This window comes from Solea solea, chromosome 4, assembly GCF_958295425.1.
Source record: "Solea solea chromosome 4, fSolSol10.1, whole genome shotgun sequence".
NCBI classification, from domain to species: Eukaryota; Metazoa; Chordata; class Actinopteri; order Pleuronectiformes; family Soleidae; genus Solea; species Solea solea.
In genome coordinates, this window is record NC_081137.1 from 16,958,904 (window position 1) to 16,986,040 (window position 27,137).

Sequence of the window (27,137 nt, forward strand, 5' to 3'; positions counted from 1 at the left end):
TCCATTTGCTTTGCTGTGAACTGTCTGCGTTCAGACTGCGATCACAGAGAAACATTTGAAGCCACCGGCCCTCAGATGCTTTACGAACTGAAACTAAATGTTTGTGTGCAGATGGACTCTGGCCAAACTTACTGTTGTTTTGAAGCCACTACACAAAAGGATTTGAAGCTGAACAACATCATGGGGGAATTAAATGTAGGCTGCAGTGTTTAACACCCAGCTTTCCCCTGTAACCAAGAAAAAGCTGGAGTGAATTTAATGCTGCTTTTCACCACATAACTGATTTTTATATTAACTTGTTGGTTGCAAATGGCAAACAAAAACAATTGTGACACCGCCCATAAGAATCTGAACCTCAATTTAAACAGAGTGGGTTCCTATTGGACGACACCAGCTGTCAATCACCATTCATATGTGTCATGCTTTATTCTCTATTTTCCACTAAATTTACAGCATAGATTCTATTGAAGAAGAGCTGATAATAACCATTTTATTTTCAACATTGTAAATCAAATGAAAAGTAGACTCATATTCCCATAGACTTCTATTCAAATTGAGTTATTTTTGCAACCAGCAGTCACAGTCTGGTGTCTAATCAATATATTCTTACTTACTGGTTGACCTTTAAGGAGCAAATCAAACTAAATTAATTTTTTCATATATATATATATATATATATATATATATATATATATACATATATACGGCCTATGGTTACAGTTATATAAATTGTCTAGCTTTTACTCAGGTGAAACAGCAGCCTGGTTTTCTTAAGACAAAATTCTTTATTTTACTTTTTTGCAAACCTTGGGAAATGTTGAATTTTGAACATAAAATGTCTTTATTATGTGTCATAACAATTTGTGACACATTTCTAAAGTATTAGATGCTAATTCTAATATGGATGAGACACATTACGTTCTTGTTAAATAATACTTTGTTTTTACACTATAAGGAAAACCTATGATCTTTTTCTATCCCTAACTAAACCATACCATAATCATAACCAGGTAATGGTTAAATTATCACTTTAATCTCCTCATTTCTGTCACAAGTGGTTAAGACACTTGATATGATATACACTTATATAGATAAGTCATGTGATGAGTGAGGTGGAGAATAAAAGGAAAGGAAGACAAGTGATGTTAAAATGAACATTTATAATGACTCTTTGTTGCCGTCGCAAAAATAATCTTTAAAAAACAATTCAATTATTAACACTGAAATGCTGACTTCACTGGTAGTCCACGAGTCATAAAACACAACTCACTGAATTTCTTTTACAAACACAGTACTACAGTTACATTAAATAGTCATTACCGTTAAATCTATTAATGAATAATGTTCAAATAAACCTAATAATAAAAACAATGACACGTTTAAAATCCTCTCATTCCCTCACCATAGTAGCTGCTGTTTTTTTTTTGTTTTTTTTTTAATCAACAGTGTGTCATTTAGAAAATATACTGCTTCTGAGATGTTCCTCTGACAAAAGCAGAAAACAGACTGGCAGCATAACAATAATGGTACACGAGCTCAAACGTCGCACAATTAGGGTGATGTTTTTCAAGAGGAGTGGCGACAGGACGTAACCATTCCTGTGATCTAACATTTAGTTATGTAGGCTGGCAGCCTTTTGGCTCAGTATGGAATTATTTGGCACTCTCGCTGACAAATATTTGCCATTAAAAAGCTTTTGCACTTTTCCTAAAATGGCACAAGAAGGCATTTTCCTCTCATTTTTCAAACATGTTCAGAGTACATTTTAATTTTAAAAGACATATAAATGCTGTCCTTGAAAGCCCTTGTTTGCCTTTAATGCTGGACTATCATGGATTCTCCTTGTAACAAACAAACCACTCATTATAGTATCCAAGAGAGATGTACCCAATCAACAAAACATCAATTTGATTAGTTTGGAATATACGATCTTATGCTGTCAGTCCATTTTTTCTGATATGGAAAGAACAGAGGTTAAAAGAAGTACAAACTGATCTCCAAGAATAACTGACAATGACATGACAATGTCTGCAAGGTACTGGCATGCTTTCTTCAATTTACACTTAAGCAAGCATTCAGCCCCGCAGAGTAGTCCGGAGAACCAGGAAAAACAAACACTTTTGACGGTAAAAATGGTGTCAAATCCAACAGAAGGTACTCAGACAGTTCTCAGAGATGGAGAAGGTCAACTATGTTCATGGGAGGTTCAGAGGGTCAAAGAAAAAAATGGCCTCATGTCCTGCATGTTCTCAGACGAACGGGCTCAGAAATACCTCAGTCCATTCCAAGAGGGGGACACAGTAGCAGGTGCTCATTGTGACGAAAGACAAACTGTGACATTGTGTAGTCTGAGAGAGTGACACTCAGGTAGATGAGGTTTTAAGAGAGGAGTGAGCAGCCGTAGCCAGTTTGTAGTGAATAAAACCAGTTGTCGCCTTCCTATGAAAGGGTTCCATGGGGGGTGTAGAGGTGTGAAGGGTTGGATGAGCGTCCAGAGTGAAAAATAAAAGAACTTGACAAGTCTTGGAATGATGAAGTTCGTTTGGCATTCATATGTGAAGCAGTAAATGCAACAACAGGGGGTTGAAACACGAAGAGACAGAGATATAATTCATGTTACTAGGACTTTCAAAGTCTAGTAGGTTTCCCTCTGTGATTTCTTTTCTTTTTTTTATTGTGGTAGCAGAGGCGATCTTCATTTTGCTGGTGCCAATTACGTTTCTCAGATCTGACAGTTAATATCAGCCAGAGCCCGAGAGTTTGCATCCCTCAATATCTCCACCCCAGTGCTTCAATCCCAGTGTGCTGGAGAAATGAAGAGAATTTTTTCAAATAGTCATAACTCAAAAGCAAAAGACATCGCAAAAAGTGACAAAAGTCGTACACATCCCTCATGGTTTCACCCGTTATCTCAGAATACAGCATTCAGTAATTGACACAAACCTCTGCTGAAGGGAATGTGAAGGAGAACCTTCGAGTGGGTACAGGTGCAACTTTTCTATTTTGTCTGAGACTCCAGCCCTTTCCATCATTCATGAGACCCAAAAGGATCAGGGAATAAATAAAATGTTTTCAAAGTAACATAGGAAAACAAACAACTAAATCAACCGTTAAAAGACAACATGTTTTGCTTCATTTCACAGCCAATATGACCACTTATCAGTAAAGTGCGTTTATGCAACACCAAACAAACAAGATAATGTTGACAGCGAATCGGAAGTTGTGTTAAAACATAACTGGTTTCGTGACTATGGCCATGCGAGGCCTACCTGACTATACTGTAGCTGAAATCTGTTATTGACATAGATATTAACTCTACATGTTTCTTGACAATCCTGCCCTGAATTGACATTGAAGACTAATAATAACATTTGACAGAAAAGAAAAGAAAAAAAAACAAAAACATATGGGTACATTCATAGATTAGATCTGGGCTTTCAAGCTGTGATATTAAAAAAAAAAAAAAAAAACTCTTAACATCGTCGTCATGGGACAGGTTATATGAGGTTCAACCTGTCTGTAAAACAAATGCATGCCTGATAAAAGAAAAACAAGAAAAAAGAAAAACACAAGGAGCCAATACACTGAATAACATTTTCACGTTTGCTTGTTTCACATTTTTAATACTCCCCACTGTACCTAAAATGAACATATCTTATCTGATAATGTGTAGAGAGGATGAAACTGATGAAAACTTGTTTGGAGACGTCGGTGTGTGTATGTGTGTGTGTCTGTGTCTGTGTCTGTGTCGGTCTTTTTTTTCTTTTTCTTTTTTTTCGGGCCAACATGACAATAATGAGCTCCCTCCCAACTCACAACAGAAATAAAACAACTTTTTCTTCTTCTTCTTCTTTTTTTTAGAAAACAACAACAAAACAAAACAAAACACATGAGGCGAATAAAACTTAAGTGCTTTTACAGTTGACTGCATGCAGTGTTATGTTTCTGAATGTTGCGAGAGACACCTCGCAAAATTTTTGTAACTTTTTTTTCCTCCATAATTTACTTTGATACCATGCAATAGAAGACGTGCAAAAAGATAACACCTAACTCCACAAACACATTTTTGATTGTTAATGGCTATGTTATGAATGCTTATAACATGTTATGCTTTAGTCCATGCTGGCCTATAGAGACATTTGTGAGAAAACAGCAGTACTTAAGCCACAGGTCAAACAAACACACAAGGGATGCATGTATGCATGTGTAAAACAACATGGATCCATAAAAATCACAATCTTTTACTCTTATTCTATGTACCTATGGGATAAAACGATGCACAAAAAAGTTATTTGTCCTTTGTTTTCTTAAGTAATGTATTTGATTATCTTTTCTTAAATTAAAAGACAGTGTTTGATTGGCACTTGATCAGCACTTCTAAACAAGTTATTGATATCTAACATTTGATCGCACATCTACAATTTTAGAAGCTGCAGAGGTCTAGTTTGGCACAGGATGTACTATGGAGTCTATTATTACTTTTACTATCTTACCAATAATGTATAGTACACTATACACCTCGTATTATGCTCCAGCCTTTTAGAGCATATTTCTAATCAACAGACCAGACATCTTTTCAACTAAAATATTTTGTATAGTTTACTTATCAAATAGCAGCATTTTCATAACTTACAAAAAGTACATGTAAACCTATTCATTCAAAATCTTAGTAATTTCAAAGGTTCATACAACAGACATAAAACACAAAACAGGACAACATGCTACTATATTGCTTCCAATATCTTTACATTTTCTTACTGTCAAACTAAATCATCAATGACAGAAATATGGACACCACCAGCTGATGATGAGTCATCATAATGCACAAACAAATCGCGAAGCTAATCTTAGTCAGGCTTAGTTGGCACTCTCATCATCCACACAAATATAACATAGTTCACATTGTATCGACAACGCTGGACTGCATTTGGACTACAAACTAGAGTAGCTACAATAAAGTACATATAGATCATATGACATGACATATTGTTTTCCACAGAAATGGATTCTAGTCATTTTCAGATAAGAGGATATGCATAAAGGATGTCATTGTTTCGGCTTGAGGTCACAAACAGGTTCCCACTTTCCACTCAGTATCATACGCATTCTGTCCTTACTACGCTTTGTTTAGAGGCTGAAACATGAGCTCAGTTTATTCAGCCAAAATATGAGTATTTATTCAACCAAGATTTTGCCTTCTGCTGGAAAAAAAACACATCTTCCTTTAAAAGGCCATAGTTCACAGTCTAAACTTTTCTAAATCCTACGTGTTCTTCTTAACGAGGGAATTTGATACTTTGAACTAAATGTTGCTGGTTGGTTTTAGTGGGTGTCACAGTTTTGGAGGCAGGTGTTTTCTGTGCATTTTAGCCTTGTGAACTCTTGCAGCCTGGGGAAATGTTTTCATACCCTTATGACCTGTAGTGCATAACTCCCACCAGCAGCACGCACGACACACTGCCCATGAGAAGACGAGACAGGAGGAAGGAGAAAGAGGGGGAGAGCACAGTGTAGGAAGAAGCACAGACGAGGATCAGGACACAGGAGGACGATTCAGAATAATGACGAGAAAACGGCGACATGGAGGGGGAATAAAATGTTGAGAGAAAGAGGAAAGCTAATGAGGGGGCACAGAGAAATCGTATTTGGCACAACGTATTGATCAGTATTGATCAGGCAAGCAGTCCAGTTGCATTGATAAAACACCCCCTTGTTTTGTGCTTGTATCTTATTATATGCTAAAATCTTGGGCAGTAAAAAGTTACCTTACGCTATGATTTCACTAGTGGCCACATTGTAGTTAATGATGACTGCGAAGCCTTCCAAACACGTAGTGAGAGGAAAGATTTCAGTTAGGAAGAAAAGGCTCACTATTGCAATTGCCACGTGTAATGCTCAGACACAAAGAGTCACAAATCCATTTACTTTCAAACATGAATAATGGTAATGAAAAGAGACAAGGCTAGTCATTCGTTTTTTCCAAAAATCAGGAGTGGCTCTGATTTTTCTTGGACACTACTCAGCACCAACCCTCACAGCCGTGTATTTAGGAAGCTGATCATAGAGCTTGGGTTGATGGGGACAATTGAAAGATGTCTGTAGACGGTCGACGTAATAGGGCTGGAGGATAACAGTGCAGGAATATGTGGAGGGGGTATAATTTGTGGCTCGCCGATTCGAAAATGTCTGGTCATTTACTTACAGTACGTTGGTACTGGTAAACAGAAACATCACAAGACGCTGAAGTACAAATGCTCTTGTGTGTCAGTATTGGTAGGTTTTGTTGTGTATGTGACACAGATGTGCACATTGAAATATACTCACATCCCAAACAGGGACAGACATGCTTTACGTTGTGTTCTTTAATGTCTCACAGTGCAGTCTTCAGAGACCCAGTGTACTCAGGATGAACACTATGGATAGCAGCACAGAAGGAAGCCAAGGTAGTCTTTGCGTGCTTGTAAATGCTCAAGAAAATTAACCTCCCTGCATTAGGCAACTTGCCCATAACAGACAATGATGCTTTTTTTTTTGCTTTTTTTTTTCATAATGTGCTCCACTTCAAGTTAGTGAGCGTTGATGCAAATTGGGAAGGATGGCGCGCTGGAAAAGTGAGTCCGAACCTTCTTTTCAAGTGTCAATCTACTTCCCTTTCATTAGTTCATGTCTCTTGACTATTTGGTACCCTTAATGTAAAGGCAATAGTTTATTTGTTCACAGATATTGGTTCATACAGCTTTTCATAATAAAATGCTTTCATGGTGCTTTGTGATCTGAACTGGTTGGAGTACTTTTTCTGGAATTGGAAATGTGTGACTGAGGCGAAAATAGTGTCAGGTTAAATCGAGAGTATGGCCAATTTTTGGGGAAAAGAAAGCTTGCATTAGGAGTGAAGGTGTACTAGAAGTACTGAGACTGGATTACTTTCTATCATGAAGTGCTGAAATCAGTCCTATTTCATTAGGTGAAAGGCTGGGTCAGATCCAATGGGCTACTAATGGCTGGATGATCACCTTTTTCTTCTAAAGAGAAAGGTCGACGCCAGAGAGATTCTCATTTCATGGCAAAGAAGATAAAAACCTTATCCTATAGCACCAAGAAAGGGTAGAACAACAAATGTACTTCTGTGTGTTTGTAGCTGTGGCTGGATATGCAAATATGTTTTCGTGTTTGTGCATTTGTGGGAGCGTCATCTATGTGTTTTCATGTAAATATATTTATACATTCCTGTGTGTCTCCTCTATCCTCTCACATTGATTATTTAACCCCTGAACTCTTCTTGCAGACAGCAACAGTGAAGTTCAGACTGGGTTTGCGTTATACATTTCTTTCAATGCAACACAATGTTTGATCCCTGTAAATAAAAAATAGCAACAGGCTAATAATGCTTTTACATTCAGATCAACCTGCATTCACAGGTTTAAATTATCTATTTGTGTTTGAATGAATCATATCAATAAATAAAGGATGAAAATATAAAATACCCAAATTTAGAAACTTTAATTATGATATGAGCCAGAATTAAATGCAAGTGAAAGTAGACATGGTTGTACTCAGATTAGTTCCCCATAGATTGAGATGACCTCAAGTGCTTGTCATAAAACCTGTGCCCTGTTAACAATGCCTTTCTGCATTGTATACAAAGAGTGAGGTTTGTAGAACAGCTCTGTTAGCTTACTGGAAATTCATCTGACATACTCAACTCACCGGGAGCTGAAGTTCGCAATTGAAATGAAAACCAATAAAACCAAACAAAAAAGGAACAAAAAAACAAAACAAAACAGCTATGAGGTTTTGGAGGAGGGTGAAACTCTGCGGCCTCACCCTTGAATCTGCAGCTTGGCAGTGGACCAGTTCAGCTTACTCTGATCGCCATCGTCAAAAGGACTTGACACAAACTTTTAAAAAACATCAGGACGTCAGTCCTGAAAACACATTCACATATCACACACACTCTTGGTTGTCTCCCCCACCTCCTCCTTTGTGATTCTCTCATTTGATACTGAAATATTGAACAGATATTTGGACATTTCTTTTTTTTCTATTCATCGTGGCCCTCTCAATTCCTTTCTATCTCTGTCTTCATCCTTTCCTTCTTTCCTCTTCTTTTTCCTTTTAGCCCACCTTTTGTGGGTTGTTAGCGCGCACACCCTGCTCGTAAGTGATCCTCTGGCTGATCAGATACTGCGCTGCTTGTGTAGCGGCTGGCGACCCTGTTATGGTAACTTTACGGTTCCGAGTACCAGGAATGAACTCTCCCTTTTTGGAGATTTGGATTCGGGCTCCCGTTAGCTCCTGGTATTCTACCAGCGTTTTCCCTCCTTTCCCTAAAATGGCGCCCACCAGATTCTCGGGAACAGCAATCTCAACCACGTCCTTGGCCCCATCAGCCAGCTTCTCTGTTGCCAATAGGGAGGAGGCCATCAGCGGGGACGAAGCATTTAGGTAACCATTGGAAGCCCCTGTAGCAGCTGCTAGAGAACCCAGGGAGAACCCACCGAGGCCCGTGGCAGGGTGGCCAGCACTGCCAGAAGCATCACTAGCATAGGAGGCCAGCAGGTTGGCTGCAGCAGCAGCAGCTGGGTTAGCACTAGCTGCTACTGCAGCAAGGACCCCAGAAGCAGCTGCAGGGTTGAGGCCGAGGCCAAGGGTGTTAGTGTTGTAACCATAGCTGGCCAGTGTATTGAGGGCTGAGGTGATGGCCAACAGATCATTGCCAGAGAAGCTGGACATGGCAGCAGGGAAAGCGCCCATTCCTGTCAAGCCGGCCTGGCCCAGAAGGCTGGAGGCAGTGGCAGCCGCTGCGGCAGCGTTGGGTAGGACCTCGGCCGTGTTGGCATAGGGTGAGCCGGTGGGGTTGGAGTTGGCCACTGGGCCGGAGACGTTAGAATAGCTGATGTTGAGACAGCTGCTGCTTTGAGGGTCTTCCTGGATCTTCTGCACTATGATCTCCACAGCCTTGCGGTTTTGTTCGGGCTCCCCACTGATGGTTACCACTCGCTCCTGCAGGTTGATGCCCTCTGGCTTCTGCGAGAGCTGCACCCAAGCCCCTGACTGCTCCATGACTGCTTTCACTGTGGCACCACCTTTGCCAATGATCAGCCCGGCTGTGCTATTGGGCACAATCAATTTGGCCTGTAGAGAAATAGAAAGATTGAAGTAGCAATAAAAGGAAATATGAGACAGACTTAAAAGAATAAATGGCCGACAGGGAGAGGGATACCTTACACTGAGTCAGAATACTACACCAGCCCCCACTTTACTCAGCGGTTTGTTAATCCCAGGGGTTTAGGCTGCAGCTGCCACATGGCTCTGTCTAGGTATGAAAGACTGTAGGTAAAAATAACCACATACCCTCACATTTTCCTGACCCTTCCAGACTGTGGGTCATGGCCCAGAGAACAACTAATAGACAAGGTGTCCTGGAAGTGAACTGTTCCTTCCATCATGAGACCACACACCCTCAGACAAACTGAGTGTCCTGTGTACTGAGTGTATCTCACCTGTTTGACGCGGTCGGGGTTGACTGTGGTCTGCGGCTGCAGTATGCTGACTGGCTCAGGTTTCTGGGCGCTCTGGGGCATCTCGCGGACTTTCTCCGCAATAAAGTTGTGAACACCATTGAGGGCTTCGACTGTACCCTGTATCAGACAGACGCGTTCTGTAGTTCCTGTGGCGACAGAGGAAGAAAAGGACAACACAAGTGGGTGGTTACTACTGTGATCTCCGAGAATGTACTTTAAGAGCAGATTTGTGGGATTTGCTCGGGTTGGACCAGAATCTATTTATATTAAAATGTCTTGGCAATGAAATATGTCCCTTGACATTTTTATAAAAGAAGAGCAATTACTAAGTGATTTCTCGTTTCTTCCATTTACACAATCGCTGGAGAAACAGCTGAAAAAAGGAACCATGCTTGGTTACTGAGCCATGGGGGTGGGTGGGGCAGGGGGGGGTGGCAGAGCGGGAGCTCATTCCTCCCCAATGATGTAACTCTTTCAGTGCTGTAATGCTGAGCCTGTCCCTGCCCAGCAGCAGCTCTAACACACAAAACACAATCTCAGTCCTGCTCTGGGCATTGACAACCCAACAGGCATTCCGTTACCATGGAAAAAGGGCCGTGTCGTGGAAACAGGTGATGCAATAGCGAGTCTTTTATACTTCCTCACAAGATTTTTAAAACACTCTCGCTTCTGTGTCAACCTTTCTGCCTTGCTGCCTTTAACATGGGACAGTTCTTTTGCCATTTTTTGTTAAATTACTGTACAGATGACATCGATCGGTATACATAATAACACAATGTTTGGACATCATCTGCCTCCTCTCCTAACAAATCAGCAAAATTCAGGAATTGCTGAAATGAATTCAAAGTCAAACTGCACTGGCTTCATGCTAAGAACACGTCTCATAATGGATCTGAATAATCAATAGGTCAATAGAACAAAATGTCACCATTTGCTCTTGAAAGCAGTCGTAGAGTGTTGCATATTGCACTTTAAATAACACAGTTCAAAATACTAGTGCAGCCCCTGTTAATATTATTCCTACTGGAAGACAAACAAACTATGAAAAAGTCATACAGGGAAGCCCACGGCCACAAACCTTTCACCTGAAATTGACTGTCAGAACATGCATTCCTCAAAGATTTATTTCTAAAATAATCACATTCACGCTCCATTAGGGAACTGGATATTTTCAAAAAGAAAAGTTAAATCCCGAAAAAGAATCAGGCTATTCACTCTTATTCTCCAGAGGTTCCATTCACACAGTATGAAGTGTCCTGAAGGAAATTGTAAATGACATACTCTTGTGTATACACCCATGGATACAAACAACAGACCAAAACAATAAAATGTGATGAACTGAGAAGAAACATGTGGGGAAAATCTAACTGCACAAGAGCTGGAACTTTCTCATAGTGATATCACATCAGTCTGACTTATTGGAATTTACCTCCAACAAGCTTTTTCCAGATGTAACAAAACTTGGCCATTTTATACAGTTATAAAATGTATTTTCAGAGTAGTCTTTGCATTTATTTTTTCCGGGTGGGGAAATCTCTTTACATTCCTCAAGTTCATTACCTGTGTAGTTTAAAAACAGTGAGTGTACACAGCTCCCAGGTCAGTAATCGCTAATCTATTAACTATAAACTAACTTATGTCACTCATTGAAAAAAAAAAAAAAAAAAACATAAAAGGGACAAAGAAGTAATCTGAATTTTAGAGTTCTATTCTCCACTCTATTCACTTCCTAAACTGCTTGCATCAGCTCTTGCCTTCTGTCTCTCTTTGAGCATGATGAATTGTATAATAAACGCTCTGTGCTCGAAGTTGCAGTATAGGAGATAGCTCATCCTCTCATTGGCAGGTGGAGGACAGAAATGTGTCAGCGCCCCAGAGAGCACACACCTCAGCCTTCTGCTTCCCCCACGAGACCAATGACTCCAAGATCTGTTCTCTTGATGTCGAAGACACGAAGTTACAGTAAACTGCAGTTGCTTTCCTGCAAACTGAACCTGGCTCTGCTTTAGGTCTCATTTATACCGACTGTGTGCGCTCTACACATTAAGTATGAATGTCATCACATCGGCAGATTTATGAAATAATTATTCACACTACAAATTGAGCTGGAATGCTTGAGATGAAATCCCCGCTGCCGAGATTATTCATCATTTCACAGTGTTGCCATATGGATATGGAAAGTTTTACCAAAACATAAACAGCTATTAAATTATTCATATTGTGCCAAACAGTTTCTTATCATATCCTGACCGGAGGATTTCGTCATCAATGTTTAAAAAGTCACTCAGTGTAACACTGGACTGTTTCATGTACCTGATTCAAGAAAAAAAAACGACACAATATGCATTTAGCCTTTAAATAGCCTCATTTTTGGTGGCCAGTCTGTCTGTTGCATCCGAGTACCCATCAGAAAAGGAAAAGGAGGTTGTTGACTAGGTTTACGAGATTGAAATCATTCACAACCTGTTAACTGCAAGTTTTCTAAAAAGGTTCTGAGTTCAGGATGTCCTGTACATGACTCACCAAATTTTAATTACGAGTTCAAGAGTTTTGCAGCAATGGACAGCGAGTATCGAGAAACACGGTAGCATCCAGCTGAATCTGACTCTCCTGATTTACTTCCAAAGACAGTGACCTGATGTATAACATTACATGTGTTTTCATGGTGTTAATGTTGACTTTCTTTATTGTCAGTGAATCACGAGAGGACCAAAAGCCAACAAAGCATTTGTGACCAACATAACATCGCAGGACCTCTTCTGTCTGGGTCTCTCAATCCCAAACTCTTTACTGAAAACACACAGTCCATCTCTAAACACATTCACGAACACAGAGTAGATTAGTTTAACTTTGAAAGTAACCCATAACCCATCACTGAGGTTTTAAGCAATCAATATCTACTGTATACTGTATATGTAGGGGACTATTTTTAGCAATGGCTTAATACACATTTGGTGTTGGTGGTCTCACTGCAGTAATGACTCAAAATGAATTACAGTGCCCATGTTAATGGTTATGAAGCAATATGTCACCCAATGCAAGAGTGTGGTGCACTGATGTGTTTTTTTTTGTAATCATTTTTGGACAACAATGGAGCTCATGGCGGAATAAAAAGCAACCTCGAGCTGAGAATACACAGACAATACATTCTAGTTGGCTACATTCATTATTGGTTTGCTCTTTTCATTTGCTGGCACTTAGAGAGTGTTATGTGTATGATGGTGTGTATGAGAAATGAACTGTGTCACAGAAACACAAATCAAACGGTATACGGCTTGAGAGTTGCGTCGAGCCGACTAAAAGCGAGACGTTAACTAGGGCTAGAACAACACTTAGACTTAAAAGAGCAAAATTGTTTATGATGACGACCGCAGTGTATCGTGTGAACACGGAGGAGCTACAAAAAGCACAGACGGTATATAAAAATGGACATATGGCGCTTTTCAATTATATAGTTCTAGCACTACACGGCTCTACTCTATTTGACTCTGGTTTGTTATCACTACCATGTCAATGTTTTATATGCAACACAAACTAGAATCAGTTAATTACAAAGATTTGTTCACCAAATTGTTCAGTACTTCCTGCATGACACTGAAGTGAAATACTGCGGAACAGGGTTGTGATTCGGCTCACTCGTCACTAAATACACCCAGACTCCTCTGTTAATATTGAGATTTTATTAATTTCCTGGGTAAATGTGATTTTAAGTCTTTTTTAAATGATCTACACTTCGCCATTGTTCGTTTGGTTCTCTGCCAATCAGTGGCCAGGAGTCTGTTGGCGTCACATTTTTAGAATCGGCTCAGCTCGCTTGGAACGTCGCCAGAGCAGGTACTAAAAAAAGCACCAGGTGCCAGGTACTATCACTAATGGAAAAGCCAAAAAGAAATGAGTACAGTCAAGTCGTGCTAGAACTGCATAATAGAAAAGTTCCAATAGTCTAAAATCTGTATTCTTTTAAATAGCCATCAGAGGGCAATTCCACTGGTTTGTATACACTTAATCTCAATTGGCTTATAACATCAGTAAACAATTTCCAAAGGAAATTCTCTCAGGATCTCAGTGACTACATTCATGTCTTCTTCAATACAGCATGAGGTCCATTTTGTAAATTATAGAATAATTCAGAGTCAAATGGACCGTAATGCAGGACATAGGGTAGAATATTATGTACCACCCAATACTGTAAGTGTCTGGTTGCAGGTGTAGGTGGACATGCAGTGGAGTCAGGTTCATCCCCCATTTTTCCAATGATTTCAAAAATTAACTACAGCAGTTGACAAACTGCCAATTGACCTGTAATTGTAACAACAGACTTACATGTATGCGTCTCTTTAATGCTTTGATAGTGGACAGGCCTGACGCTTGGTGCTGGAGGTAGTTATCAGAGATTAGCAGAGCAGCGTTTGTCATTGTTATCTACATAACAAGAGTTTCTAATGTTGCTAAAGTGATACTGATGTGATTTCTGTGGTGTCTGCTGTCGTTTGGTGCCCTCTATTCGGCAACAAAGTTTAGTAATGGGGTCAGAGAGGTCCATTTGGGCTGTGTAGTATTTGAGCTATCGTGTTAAACAGGATCTGATTGGCTATGGTGCCTGTGTTGGAATATTTACAAAGTGTGATTTGATTGACCAACGATATGCTGCCACGTGGCAAGTTGCACAAATCTCAACTTCTGAATGAATAAAGTGAAGCAGTGAACCCACAATAAGGCATGGGATGATTTAAACATGTAACGTCTCGATTATCCCGACCAAAATAATTGTAATTTACAATATAATTGAAAAAAATTATGTTTTAATATCATTTGTTTTAGATTTTAGAACAGGTGCAGCCTTCTGTCTGAGACATCGCAGATAGAATCTATATTTTTTTTGGTGAAAAATAATCAATTTAATACCATCAGGGACAATGACAGAATGAATGAATATGAGGAAAGATACAGCTCCCCATTGCGGTACATTAAAAAGTAAATCACAAGGACTGTATGCTGGTGAGCTAGACAGGATTTCCAAGTCAGTCACGTGAAATATTGATTCATGCATAATTAACACAATGAAAGAAATTCACCACAATTAACTTATTGTAAGTGCTTTTAATCCCAATAAGCGACAATATCGTATATTGTCCCATCACTACCCACAATGCAGCACTCAGTGTCACTCAATTCAAAGTGAATGAGAAGCATTTCATTCGATGCCTCCACCACGTACGTGTGAACAAACCATATTACAATTACAATAATTGTACAAAAATGAGGAGGCCATACATTTTTTTTAAAAGATGTCAATTCCAAAATAGTGCACTGTCAACATACACCTGGCTGGTAGATGTTGGTGTATTATGTGAAACTGTAACACAGCTTGTAGCAATTATTTTCCAAGCAAGAACAAGCTTTTAGAACATGCAGCTTTTGATTTAAATGGCAGTGTACTACAGCATTATGGAATGGACACAAAAGATAACCATGTGAAGATGAGCGGCTTTTCACAACTTACTTCTTGTATCCTAATATTTATGATGTAATAAAAAGGAGGACGGTCTTTGAAGAAGGAGGGCCACGTTTGGGTGGAGAGATAGAGCCCCAAAAAACAGGATTTTGACATGTGAGAGCTGTTGTCATTACTATTTCATAACTGCTGCACAACCTTGTGTGCTTAGTGTTAGTGTAACCATGACAACAAAGGTCTTCAAACCGCAAGGAAGTACTTATTTTAATCCAAAACATTGCCATGTTTCACTCAACCCAACTAAGTGGTAACATTCCATAAACATGGTACGTACTGCATCCATTGCAATAAAGGTGTGGTATAATCTGCAAGTTTATTACTGTATCCATGACAACAGAGGTCTGATAACACCTGTCAGAAAAAGAGGATGGTCCTACAGGGCAATATATGATTATTGTAGTCCACTTGTTTTCTGTAAGCTATGAAAAGCATCTTTTTTTTTCTTTATTTTAAGCTCTAAGATTTCTGAAGATGAATTGGAGAGCTGGGTCATAAATAAATCAAATTATTACACCGCTTAATATATTATATTTGCTGTCAATTCCAGAGTTGTGGGCTCTACAATTGGCCGAAGTACCTGCTGATAAATTTAGTCGGTGGAGTTCTTGATCATTTCAAGAGTAATTTAATGCTGCACTTCAAAAAACAAGAGAGGGCTCCCCGGAGACTTTTGACATTTAAAGCAGAGTGGGCCAAGACATTCCTACTTTTATTTCCCTTCGTGGACTCATGCTCAAAATCTGCTGTACAGCATTTTTCAGAATGCACAACTCCAGTTTTGTAACACATGATTTCTGTTGGAAAATGTGCAGTCAGTCGGTCACAGCACAAGCCGAACACGGATGACATCATCACGGTTATTTTGCCAGAGCTTTCTCAAGTGCCACTGACGAGATGATCCAAACATTGTCAGTGCCTCACAAGTCCCCCCTGCCTCTCAAATGAACCGATGTTGCCTCATAACAAACATTTCAGTAGTTACGTAGTTGTTTTTGCTCTCTTGCTCTCAAACGTCGCGTTAACACCTTGAGGCAGAACAACATTTCAACTGCAGTGGAACTGGTTGAAGCTGGGAAAAGTCACAGAGAATTGACAGGCAGTAGTGATACTGACCTGTGAGCAAACATTGGATATGCAACACTAAAAAAAAAAAGAGTTTTCTTTTTACATGTAGATTCATTCTCTGCTGTTTTTCAGAATTTTGCTTTTCTCATACTCTGAGGACTAGTGTTTTTAAGGCATGAGGTCACTATTTTGACTGTTATTTTAATGATATAATAATGAATAACAGTGACAGTGACATCACAACACCAGTCACTTGTGCGTGCTCGACAAAGTAACTCAATACATGTACTTGGCTGGAGGCCAGCTGCAAAAAGCAACGAGATTGAAGTCTTGTTTCTGAGTTTAGGTTTGGATCGCGGACTCCCACGGCTCTCCTCGCAACTGCTTAAGTATGCAGATGTGTGTAAGTGGGTGTGAGGAGAGGTGTGTATGTACTGCATGCACAGTGCAAGTGGGTGAACATATAGCATGCTGCATTTATGAACACTCAAATCAGTCAGCCATGCATCCAAGGGCCTTTAAAGCAGTAAAGTAGCACTAAAGTATGCAGTCATCACCTATTAGTTAAGGGGCGCACATGCAAACAAAAGTTTAAGAGAAGTGTGATGTAATCTTATCTGGCCTGAACTCTCCCAACTACCAGGAACCAGCCCTGAGAGAAAAAGTGAGTGGGGAGGAGGAGAGAGGAAACTTGGCCTGTGTTGGAGCAGCTTGATTGCAGCTGGGAGAGGGGTCATGTCCACAGAGAGGGATAGAAACGGGCTATTTCTGGGCCTGGCCCCCCTGTCCCCCCGCTCACATACAATCATGCATCATCCACACCCTTCACTATCTCTGCTCATCCATCTCTGTCTGCCACAGGAGGGCCCACTCGTACAGTGTCCATCAAGACCTTTGAAATCACAGCTTCATGTCTTACACTGACGGATGGGGAGACGTGAGGTGGGTGGGGAGTCTCAGACCGGAGCCGTCAAAGAGAGGATCGCAGAAGAAAATGGCTGCATTGCTTGTTGTCCCTTGATTTCTCTAGTGTGTGATTGTGCTGTAGTTAAGAGTGTGCTCAGCCTGCCGCAGAGTAAGGGGTTTGAACTGCATGCTATGTCAGCCCAAGTGATATCTGATTCAACACTGAATGAAGGTGATAAGCGTTACATATTGTACTGGACCAATCATTTTTTCGTTGTACGGCTGTAACCTCACCACGTTATTCATACTTGTAATGATTTTTTTAAAACCCTCTACTGACTTCTGAGACTGCAGCACTGTCATCTATTGTGAAGTCTACTGAACCAGTTGTTTCATTTTACATGTGTGGGCCAGAACAACCACCCAATCAAATCCTTGCCAGCTCCCTCTCCCTGAACTCCTCTTCTCACTCATCACAATAATGAGTAGGGGGATGGGCCGAGCAGGTGGTGGCCTATGAACATTTCTACAATCTAAAGGGAGAAATATAGACACATATCCCTCCGTTCATTTGGTCTGACGCCAGCCAAGTAGCCATAATTTACTCCGTCCAACATAGCTGGCCTTGTGTTTGGAGAATTTGCGGAGCCCCTCTGAGCCGGCGGCATTTTATCATGGCTAAAAGAGCCATGGAGGAAAGAAAAGAAATAAAAAATTGGAAAAATATCTGCCTGGTCATTTGTCTTTTCCTCTCCCCCAGAGCTCAGTAACACTTTGCTGCAGGTCATTCTGTCTAATATATCACCTGTTACTTAGTAAAGAGGTAAAAAAACATCTTTCTGTAGTGTATCATTTTATTTTTAACATTAAATATATTAAGAACTCCATACTACGTCCAACAGTCAGCGTAGCGATTATGACGGTACAAACTGCGAAGGCTATCATTTCAAATCTCTGCAGTAACTGCACCATTGAATATTTTGTGCTATAAATATCACAAATATGTAGACAGTTAAATGTACTACTACTACACCTACACGAGGATTGTTTGCTGGTGTGTGTTATCGCAGAAAACATCTGGACCTAATAAGCTGTGAGACGCCGAGCACCTGTTTTTTTTCACCGAGTTGAGGAATCCTCTGAGGCTTGAAGGACAAACACCCAGACTCCTCGACAACGCAGGCCTTTCTGTTTGGAGGATAAGATAGTTCACCTTTGACCTCCATGTGACTGAACGAGCATCCTTCTCCTCGTGACACTTTTGAGTCAGGCCCACCAGCTCGATTTAATGCTGTTGTTGGACGCTTTTATAGACGTCGTTTGCGTCACTGACATTTGCACTTTTTTGGTGGGAATAAAATGACAGCACTGCACAATTCTCTCCAGAAAAGGTGACATCGTTGTTGTTTTGCAATAACAAAAGAACCAAGTGGCAACCGACTGTGACATCACCCATGAGAATCTGAACTCGTTGACCCAAACCCAAAGACCAAAAACGAGACAATTAACTCCTTAGGAATATAAGTATATTTCTTTTTGTAACCAGCAGTGTTGCCCCCTGGTGGCTATTCAGTATATTTTTATTTCCGCATTGGTGCCCACGGGAGAACTGGAAGACTGCGTCCATTTTTTACATACATCAGTCCATTCCTGGAACCACAAAGGGGAAACCTGCACTCGCAGATGCGACCAGCTTGGCAGCTTTACAGAAACTGACAACGCCTGCAGACTTCAATGCAGCGTCTCACAGCAGTAACATCTACACGCATGTTTCGTCCCTCAAGGACAAAGGAATAATTAAAAAGGATCAATAATGCCACTGTACATTTCTGCAAACCGCAGTGACGGAATACGTGGGTGATGATAACAATTTCCTGTGACGAATGTGGTTTCCTTTTTTTGCAATGTTTCGGACCAGGCTATGATGAAAAGGGTTTACAATTGTTTTGAGATGAAAAAATGTAATGCAATTATTCATGGGAAGCCAAATTAAAAGGAAGGAAAGTGTCAAATCATTACTCCTTCAGCTCCTCCTATCATACCAGTACATTGATTCTAAAGCACTAGGGTGAAACTAATAGTGATTTTATTTTATTATTTGAGGTTGAGGTTATTATGAACAGAAACATTGTAACCTTCTACAGAGAAAAGCAGAGTGTCGTGTGATAGGTTTAATCGGCATTTTGTGAACTCTTTAGACAACGGTTTGAATGTAATGGACATTTATTTGTATTTATAACGTACACACTACTCATAGCTACTGTGATCATTCTTACCTGGGTAGAAGTCTTTGGATTTGGACAGCTTAATGGTGGCACCCGTCTCTTTCTGCAGTTGTACGATGGTCTGGCCGCCTTTGCCAATTATAGAGCCGGCTGCATAGCTGGGGATCAGCACCTTCAGGAAGTACTCGCCCTCCTCTGTGGGAACACACACAAAGTAGGAGAGGGTCACCATAGTGTAAAGTAGCTCTGGACATAACCACGTCAACCTTACTGGTGCCCAATCCCCAAAACGCCCAAACAAGCAAAGACTCGACGGGAACACGACTTTGACATATAACAGTTCATTATAAGGGGAAAAACAAAAACACAATCATACATCTGTATTTCTCTGGTGAAGGGAAGAGTTCTAGGAGAGAGATTTCACCCTTTTTGAGTTTTCAGCACGTTCACATTTTATTAGAAATTGGTGACATGCTCTGTGTCCTGTCCCAGATTTTCTTGTAGAGTAAATGATGACCTCCTTTCCAGTTTGCAGAGGTCTAATTTTAACTGTTTTCAAGGAGTTTTAGCAACCTCTGGCTAAATACAAAGCCAAGTCCAGTGTTACTAATCAGGGTTCACACACACACGCACGAATAAAAGGAATGTGGAATCGATACTTCATTCTGAAAGTGAAAGTGAAATGTATCCTGAGAGGCAAAGGACACACAGGACTAAACGCAGACACTTTCACTCATTATCCATGTGGTTCATTAATACCGATGCAAAGTGATCCTTTGTAAATAACAGACGTGAGAAGAGCATATGGGAACCAATCCTGCAGATTTGTTCATAGGATATACTGCCAAGATGGTCTAAATCTCCATTTTGGAAGGCTTACAGTGGCTTGCACCGTAGAATGATTGACAGCATGTCAGTCTGGAAAACGTACAGCCAAACATGCCTCACCTTTCCGTGGGGAAAGTTCCTTTTCCCAGCATTTTCTAATTAAGAATTAATCAGTCAACAATGTGGGTGAAGTAGTGGTCTAGGAAAACCCCGATCACACCGAGTGCTCTAATCTAGTAAAAGGCAATCAACCACATATTGAGCTAGGACCTAAATATAATCAGCAAAGCTGCCAACGAGACATACAAATATAATCCATTTATAAATGTGGACCATCCATGATGATTCCCCGGTGCATTCCAAATATCATGTCGATGACGTCATGGTTAGCACTTGGAACAGGTGTGCACTTACTACACGGTGAAGCGTTGATACCAAATACTCTCGACATGATTTTGAGGCAATGACGTCATGTTTGATCCACTTCAGCTGCCTCGGGGGTGACGCTGCTGAAGTGGTCACAGACTCAAAGAGCCTGTACACATCTGTATGACAAGATATCGAGTATGATTCGTAGTGAAGATTCACACATTTTCTCTTTTTTTTTTAAGATTTCTCGTGAAGGGTATCTCAGCATATCTCTCAGAGCGTCGTACGGTCTGTGAAGGGTGTCGGACCGACATTGGTGGGGGGCACTGACCAGCTTTGGTGGAGGGGAGAACCTGAGACTGAGCAGAAAATGAATGGATATCATCCTTTATTCAAACCAACCTGTTGCCTCTAGAACGCATTCATTAAATTTAGATGTGAATTAACATGGCACTGTGACATGGAAGAATTTCACAGCCTACAAGTTAGCTCTTCTCCTTAATGCATTAATATGCCCCTCATGTTCCATTCAGACACAGGCTTGTTTTCGTGTACATCACCCACAACCAACAGCTCTGACAAATATTGAGACAACGATATGATTGTCAGTGTCATTTCCTTTTCATTGTGATTAATTGGCCGTAGCTGTGAAGACAATTCCACAGAAAAAAAGCACAAATTGTGCTCAAATTTTAGTTGAAAGCTAGTCAGTGCTGTGCCAATTTTTCTGTGATCGTCTAAACAAAAGAAATATGAGATAAACCTTTCCATGGACATCACACTGGCAGCTGTGATCACCACTGGCCATTGTCTGGTCTTTGGATTTTCTTGCTATATTGCAGTAGGCTCTCCGCTTTTCTCACAGTGAATAACAATAAAATGACCTTGGTGAAAAAAGAAAGATCATGCTTGACTGACATGGTCGCCATAAAGCTTTGGAGCCGTTCCCTCCAATCACAAGATATCTGTTGTCACAGTCAAGCAAAGAATTTAGCATGAATCATGCTGACTGTAGGATCCAAACATCCAAAGACCTGTTGTTGACAGACAAGCCCAAATCGACTGCGTAACTTTCTGCTCATCTTCAACCGTAGTAAAGCCAGCAGGGGAGGAAGCCGCTGAGACTCCCTCCATCACCCTCACAGCCACGTTTGCTGTCATTACTCAATAATTAATTCTGTCCTAGTGTCTGAGATCACAGTAACAGGTTTTAATCGCGTCATGTGGTATAGTAAACATGGCAATCTGTTGCTGCAGTCCGCCAGGGAACGGGAGCAAGGGGGCACACTGGGAAGCCGAGCCAGTGGGGTGTTAGTTCAAACCCCTGCTTCCAATACTGGAAGGATGGCTTGGAGGAGAGACACAGACACTGAGCCAAATGTGTTTAGTTAAGTCACTCAAGGGGGGTGGGTCAGGAGGAAATGCCTTGTGACCGTCCTCCCCTCCTTCTCACTACCCTTCCGAATAAGCATTCTGCAATTCAATGGATTAACCGGCCCCGATCGACAGCAAGGACGGAGGAACAGAAATGAGCAACGACGGAACAAATGAGCTTTCGGTGTATGAAACTGCACATAGTCTATCATGACGAATAAATTCAACAAGTCAGACAAAAAGAGTTTCTGGCTTACCCATTCTGAGATCTGCTGCTTCTCAAGTCCTCTGTCAGATCGCCATCAATGCCGGGGCACAATCTCTAAAGGGGATCTGAACATTAGCCTAGGCATAGGTGCAATGGTAGTGTTGAGGAATGCGGCCAGTCAACCCTTTTCACCGAGGTTTAATTCATCAGCGGGTGCAGAAAAAGAGATTTCACCGCAGCATCCGAGCCATGCCTGCAGCTGGCCAGAGCCTCAATTGTCTGAAAAAATGCTAATGCAGACTCTCAGTGTTTTCAGTGAAAGACGGCACGCATTGTTCAAGCCTGCATCGGTTTGAAGGGGGGGGTCTTCCCTGCCGCATCACCCTTTTCACTGCTCTCATCCATATTCATCGAGTGGCCTGTCCGTCTGCAGCAGCATGCAGGACTGACACCTCGCACAGCCAATGGGTAGCCTCCTTCCTCTAGCACGTCATGTCCCCACCTCCTGATGCCGGTCCCAAAAAAATTGAATTTCCTCCTCCGCTCCGCCTCTTTTGACGCAGCACTATAAAGTATAGCAGTCCATTCACTCACGTTTTCTTGTGGAAAGTGACAAAGGTGAAGTGGCTGAGTGAGCGGGCTTCAGCGGTGAACAGGCAGGCATGTAGAATGACCTTCAACAGTGGCTGAAGAGGTGTACGGATAACATAAGCATATGATGAAGGAGGTGGAGGAGGAGTGATCTGAGACAACGTGCCTTACGCCACCCACCCTCCTTTACTCCTTTCCCCCACCCCCAATCCCTTAGACGGCCATGTTTGAGAGGGCGGAGGGGCTCATCAACCATTGCAAATGGCAGTGCCGCAGAATGGTGGAGGGGGGGTGATGAAGCCAATCACTACGCCAATAAATCTTACACCGAGAGGTATCTTAAGTGTGTGCGTGAAACTGCAACGTGTATGTGTGTCACTGTCAGTGCGCGGACATGGATGTTGGGGTCCTACTTCATTTAACAGCGCCTTCAAGAGAACCTCTTTTTATTTCCTGGCTGCCGACAGCTTTCATCCACAAATCAAACCTTAACACTGTGGCACATTTTATTCAGCATCAAATGCCTTCCAGAAAATTCTACCAGTCTCATTCACTGAGAGATGCTCTGGTATATAGAAACACAGCCTCCCTGTAGTCTCCACTCCCTCTCATGGTCTATCTATCTCTCCTTTTCTGTCCATTCCTCTTTTTCACTGCCACCTGGCAAATTCACAGTCCGCTCACGTCACATCACTCTGCAAGGGCACCTGTGTCCTTCCCACCAAAAAAAAAATGTAAAAAAAAATACAGCTCGCATTCCTGTGCCAACCTTTCCATTAGCAACAGTACGAGATCATACCTAATCCCTCAGCCACACAACCTTATGAGAAGGCGCTCGCTTGCCAGAACCATGGGCTCAGAGTATGGGTAATTAGAAAGAGAAATAAATGAAAAGATGCTCATTCCGAGGCGAGAGGGGCAGCGCTGATAAAAGAGGAGTAATTTCCCTCATTCAGTGTCCACAGCCCTTAATGCACAATGAGGGACTCGGCTCTGAAAGACCACGGTCTTTCTTCCCTTTGTTGTAACTGCCAGTCATGTTAATGATCAGTTCGTAGGAATAACGTGATCAATATCATACGCAGTCAAGGGGTTGGTGATTACAGGGACGGCTAATGATTGTAAGGCTGACTACCACTGTTGCCAGACAGGCTGTGGGTTTTGCAGCGTTTCACGTGATGCATAAAGGGCACATGAGATGGGAAGTGATTCTAAAACACACACACACACACACACACACGAGCACCGGCTAACAAGATATTAATGAAACATTGATGCTGTGTGCACATTATCTAATTGTGCATTTCATGCGAGGACTGCGGTCCAAATAAGCCTCGAACATCTGCCCTTTGAGATTAGATGTGTATCCCGCTGAGCGGTGGACATCAGCATGCACAGTATAGACAGACGCAGCTTGGCTCAATTTAAATAAAGTGTGCATGTGGGAAACACCCATCTCAAACCAGTTCAGCAAGCACAAGAGATTCTGAAGGGACTATTACGTCTAACAATTTAGATCTGCATTACAAATCATTACAAATTCATCAGGCAAGGCCAAACAAATGTCATTCTCGATGTTGGCAAATATTATATTACATAAGCTATTAAACACTGCATGCCACTTTCATTTCTGATATGAATATTCCGTGTATATCTAAAAAAAAAAAAAAATCTATATCAGCCTCTTCAGATTCAGCCACAAATTATTTATTTTCATTGCCATGCTCTCAATTGTGCTCGTCCAGATTCTGTACTACCCTCACAGAAGATGGGCGTCACACTTAACATAACAGAAATTATAGCACTGTAAAGTGGGGAACTGCCCGTGTGAATTATGCATTTTGGTATCATGATGATTTTCCAGAAGCTATTTCACACCAGCCAACCTTTCATGTCACCCTGATATCAGAAGGCAAGAGGCGCTGTGTGGATTTCTCTGTTTCACGCCCGTTTCAGAAGGGCTAATGTGCGACACATGGAGGCTGAATGTGCTCTAAAATAATGTCTGCTGGCACAAGGGTCCTTATGTGCCCTGCTGAAATAACAATTCTGAGGTGCAGTGAGGTGCGGCAAAGATGCTCTCATGCTGTTGGAGACGGGATATAATGGTGCTGTCACTGAATGGCGCGGAGTGTGTGGGACACAAAGACAAGACAAAATTTCAGCAACATATGGTGAAGGAAGTGCCCTTCTCTCTGTGGACGTCTAATTAATGTGACGTTGTTGAATTAAGCTGTCCCAGTGCACTGCACACGACACTCACAAGCTGAAATAAGACTTAAAAAGTAGATGACAAATTAAATCAGTCATCATCTTACTGATGACTAAAACAGCAGTCTGTACACACTGATGTTCCTACATTGGCCGCCGCCGTTTCTCCTACACGTCGAGAAACACAGGTCAATTTGCTAAAATGGCTCCACAGTGTTTCTGTTGTTCCCCCACCCACCACATAGTTCTCATTAATCACTGATATTCTGTGAAGAATTGTTTTTTCACCCCCCCCAAAAAAAAAATCCTAGCAGCACCACCTCTGCTTCTTAAGCATTTTTACATATTTTTATCCATCACTCTAGTATTTCAAAATGGTGCTTTAACCTGTATAATAGCAAAGGCTTCCTAATCTCACATCATGACAGACTGAGAAAAACAGTTGGAGATTTGTCTCACCCCACAAACTACAAAGAACTCGCATTTGTTGGGAGATCTCGGCTGCCGATAACGCTGCTGGTTCTCCTGCTTAATTTGCCTCAACATTTGCACTTCAAATGTAGACTTAGCTCCTGGAACTGCTAATTAATTAACTAATTAATCACAAAATCAGCATATTTCTCAGCCCTCAAGCAGAAGGAATTTCCTTCTTCCACACAGTCTCCCCCGCATCACTGATGCCGAATCTACAGCATTCATCACACGGAGAGATCCTGCTGTTTCTTGTCAAGGTTCACAAAGCAACACTTAAATGTTGAGGGTCAAAGGGCAGCTCCCTTTAACACTGGACCTAGCACAAACTGCCCCCCCCGATTGTTTAAGTATCTTAAACCTATGGTTTATTAATTTTAGGTGGGAGACACAGTGTTCATGTTAGACTTGATAGGGGGAGTGAAGAGGGGCCAAGATGTTTGACTTCACTCCTGATGCACAAGATGTTTACACTTTCCAGGGTGACCTCGGCACAAGAAAGGATTAGGGAAGCCCAGTGTGAGAGAGAAACGCCATCACACTGATACACACTGAGTGAGACCATCACCTCAGTCTCCACTGACTGCAGTGAGGTCAGCAGACCTCCTGACGTTAGAGCAGGCAGGTGACTGGGTTCAAGTTCAAAGATGACCTGGAGTTGAGGGGGTTAGACTCACTGCTGCTCACTGTGATCTCCCTGATATGAAGCAGTGTGAAGTACCAGCCACAGACACAGTCACACAAGTGCTGCATGCGGTGGCCTCACATGCGGATCCCAGATCTGTTCCTGTGTAGCGTTTCTGTCTTGCTTTCTTTTTTTTGTTGGTGGCACTTTTTCGTGTGTTTTTGCCGGGCTGCATGCAAATGCCTGCACAACAACACAACGATGAGTTCGGCTGTTGTTGTTGTTGTGTCTCTTACCTCCAATGTTGGTGCGCTTGGTACAGCCGGCCTCCTCAGCAGGAGTTTCCAGCGGTCGTTTGCGGGAGTCCGGGTTATCAGCCTCCATGTGGGGCTGCTGCTGCTGCTGCAGGCTGTGGATTGAGTAAATCCCGTTATGGTCCACGGCGGCTGTTGCTGCTGCTGCTGCTGCTCCACCAACACCACCGACCAACATCATCTTTACCCACAAGGAGCTGGAGATAAATTTGCACTAAAGCACCCCCTTTAAACACACACACACACAGTCAGTCACACGCAGTGCGTTCACTACACCATCGACCGATTACGCACAGCGCGATGTCGAACGGCAAGTTTGTGGTGCGAAAAGGATCACAAGAAAAAACGCTGGACAAACAGTGGGATCGGGGGTGTCCCCTTGTTCCCGCGGCTCCTGCAGCCAGCGCTCCCTCACACACTCACACGGCTAAATATAAAATCCCATTGAGGAAAAACGCGCTCATTGAACGCGTCGCTCCGGTAGTCAGTCAGTGTGTGTGTGTGTGTGTGTGCTCCTTATTGTTGACGCGCAAAAAAAAGAAGAAAAAAGGAAGAAAACAACTCCTCAACATGCAGCAGTGTGGCAGCGCATCAGACGCGGAGACAAGTGCAACAGTTTCGCAGTGGTGGCGCAAACAGACGAGGCTTTCCCTGAAGTCATCTTTACGCCGTGTTCCTCTGTGAAGTCCTCGGCGTGATAAGTGGCAGCTGTTGTTATTGTTGCCTTTGTAGTGCCAGAGGAACACACTATAGTTTGAGAGTGAAAGAGAGCGAGGACTACAGTGCCACTGACCGGCCGAAACACTGCAGGGATGCTATTGACATTTAAAAATATAAGGAAATAATGAAAATAAATAAATAAAAAAAGCCTTTTATACTTCAAACTAATTCGTTCGTCTACTCTCCTTTGA

At 41.8% G+C, this 27,137-nt stretch overlaps 1 protein-coding gene across 2 annotated transcripts; it reads right to left on the minus strand.

The window, feature by feature from the left end:
- Positions 1-1,140: 1,140 nt before the first annotated feature.
- On the minus strand, positions 1,141-27,037 carry nova1 (NOVA alternative splicing regulator 1). Of its 2 annotated transcripts, none has more exons than XM_058627090.1 (4): positions 26,209-27,037; positions 19,287-19,430; positions 9,504-9,670; positions 1,141-9,135 (listed from the first exon to the last, which is right to left on the minus strand). In XM_058627090.1, exons 1-4 carry the CDS (start codon positions 26,405-26,407, stop codon positions 8,116-8,118), a joined length of 1,530 nt encoding a protein of 509 aa, XP_058483073.1. In that variant the 5' UTR covers positions 26,408-27,037; the 3' UTR covers positions 1,141-8,115. The 2 variants fall into 2 exon arrangements, with proteins under 2 accessions (XP_058483073.1, XP_058483074.1); XM_058627091.1 differs by lacking the exon at positions 26,209-27,037 and adding an exon at positions 22,064-22,696.
- Between the last annotated feature and the right edge of the window lie 100 nt (positions 27,038-27,137).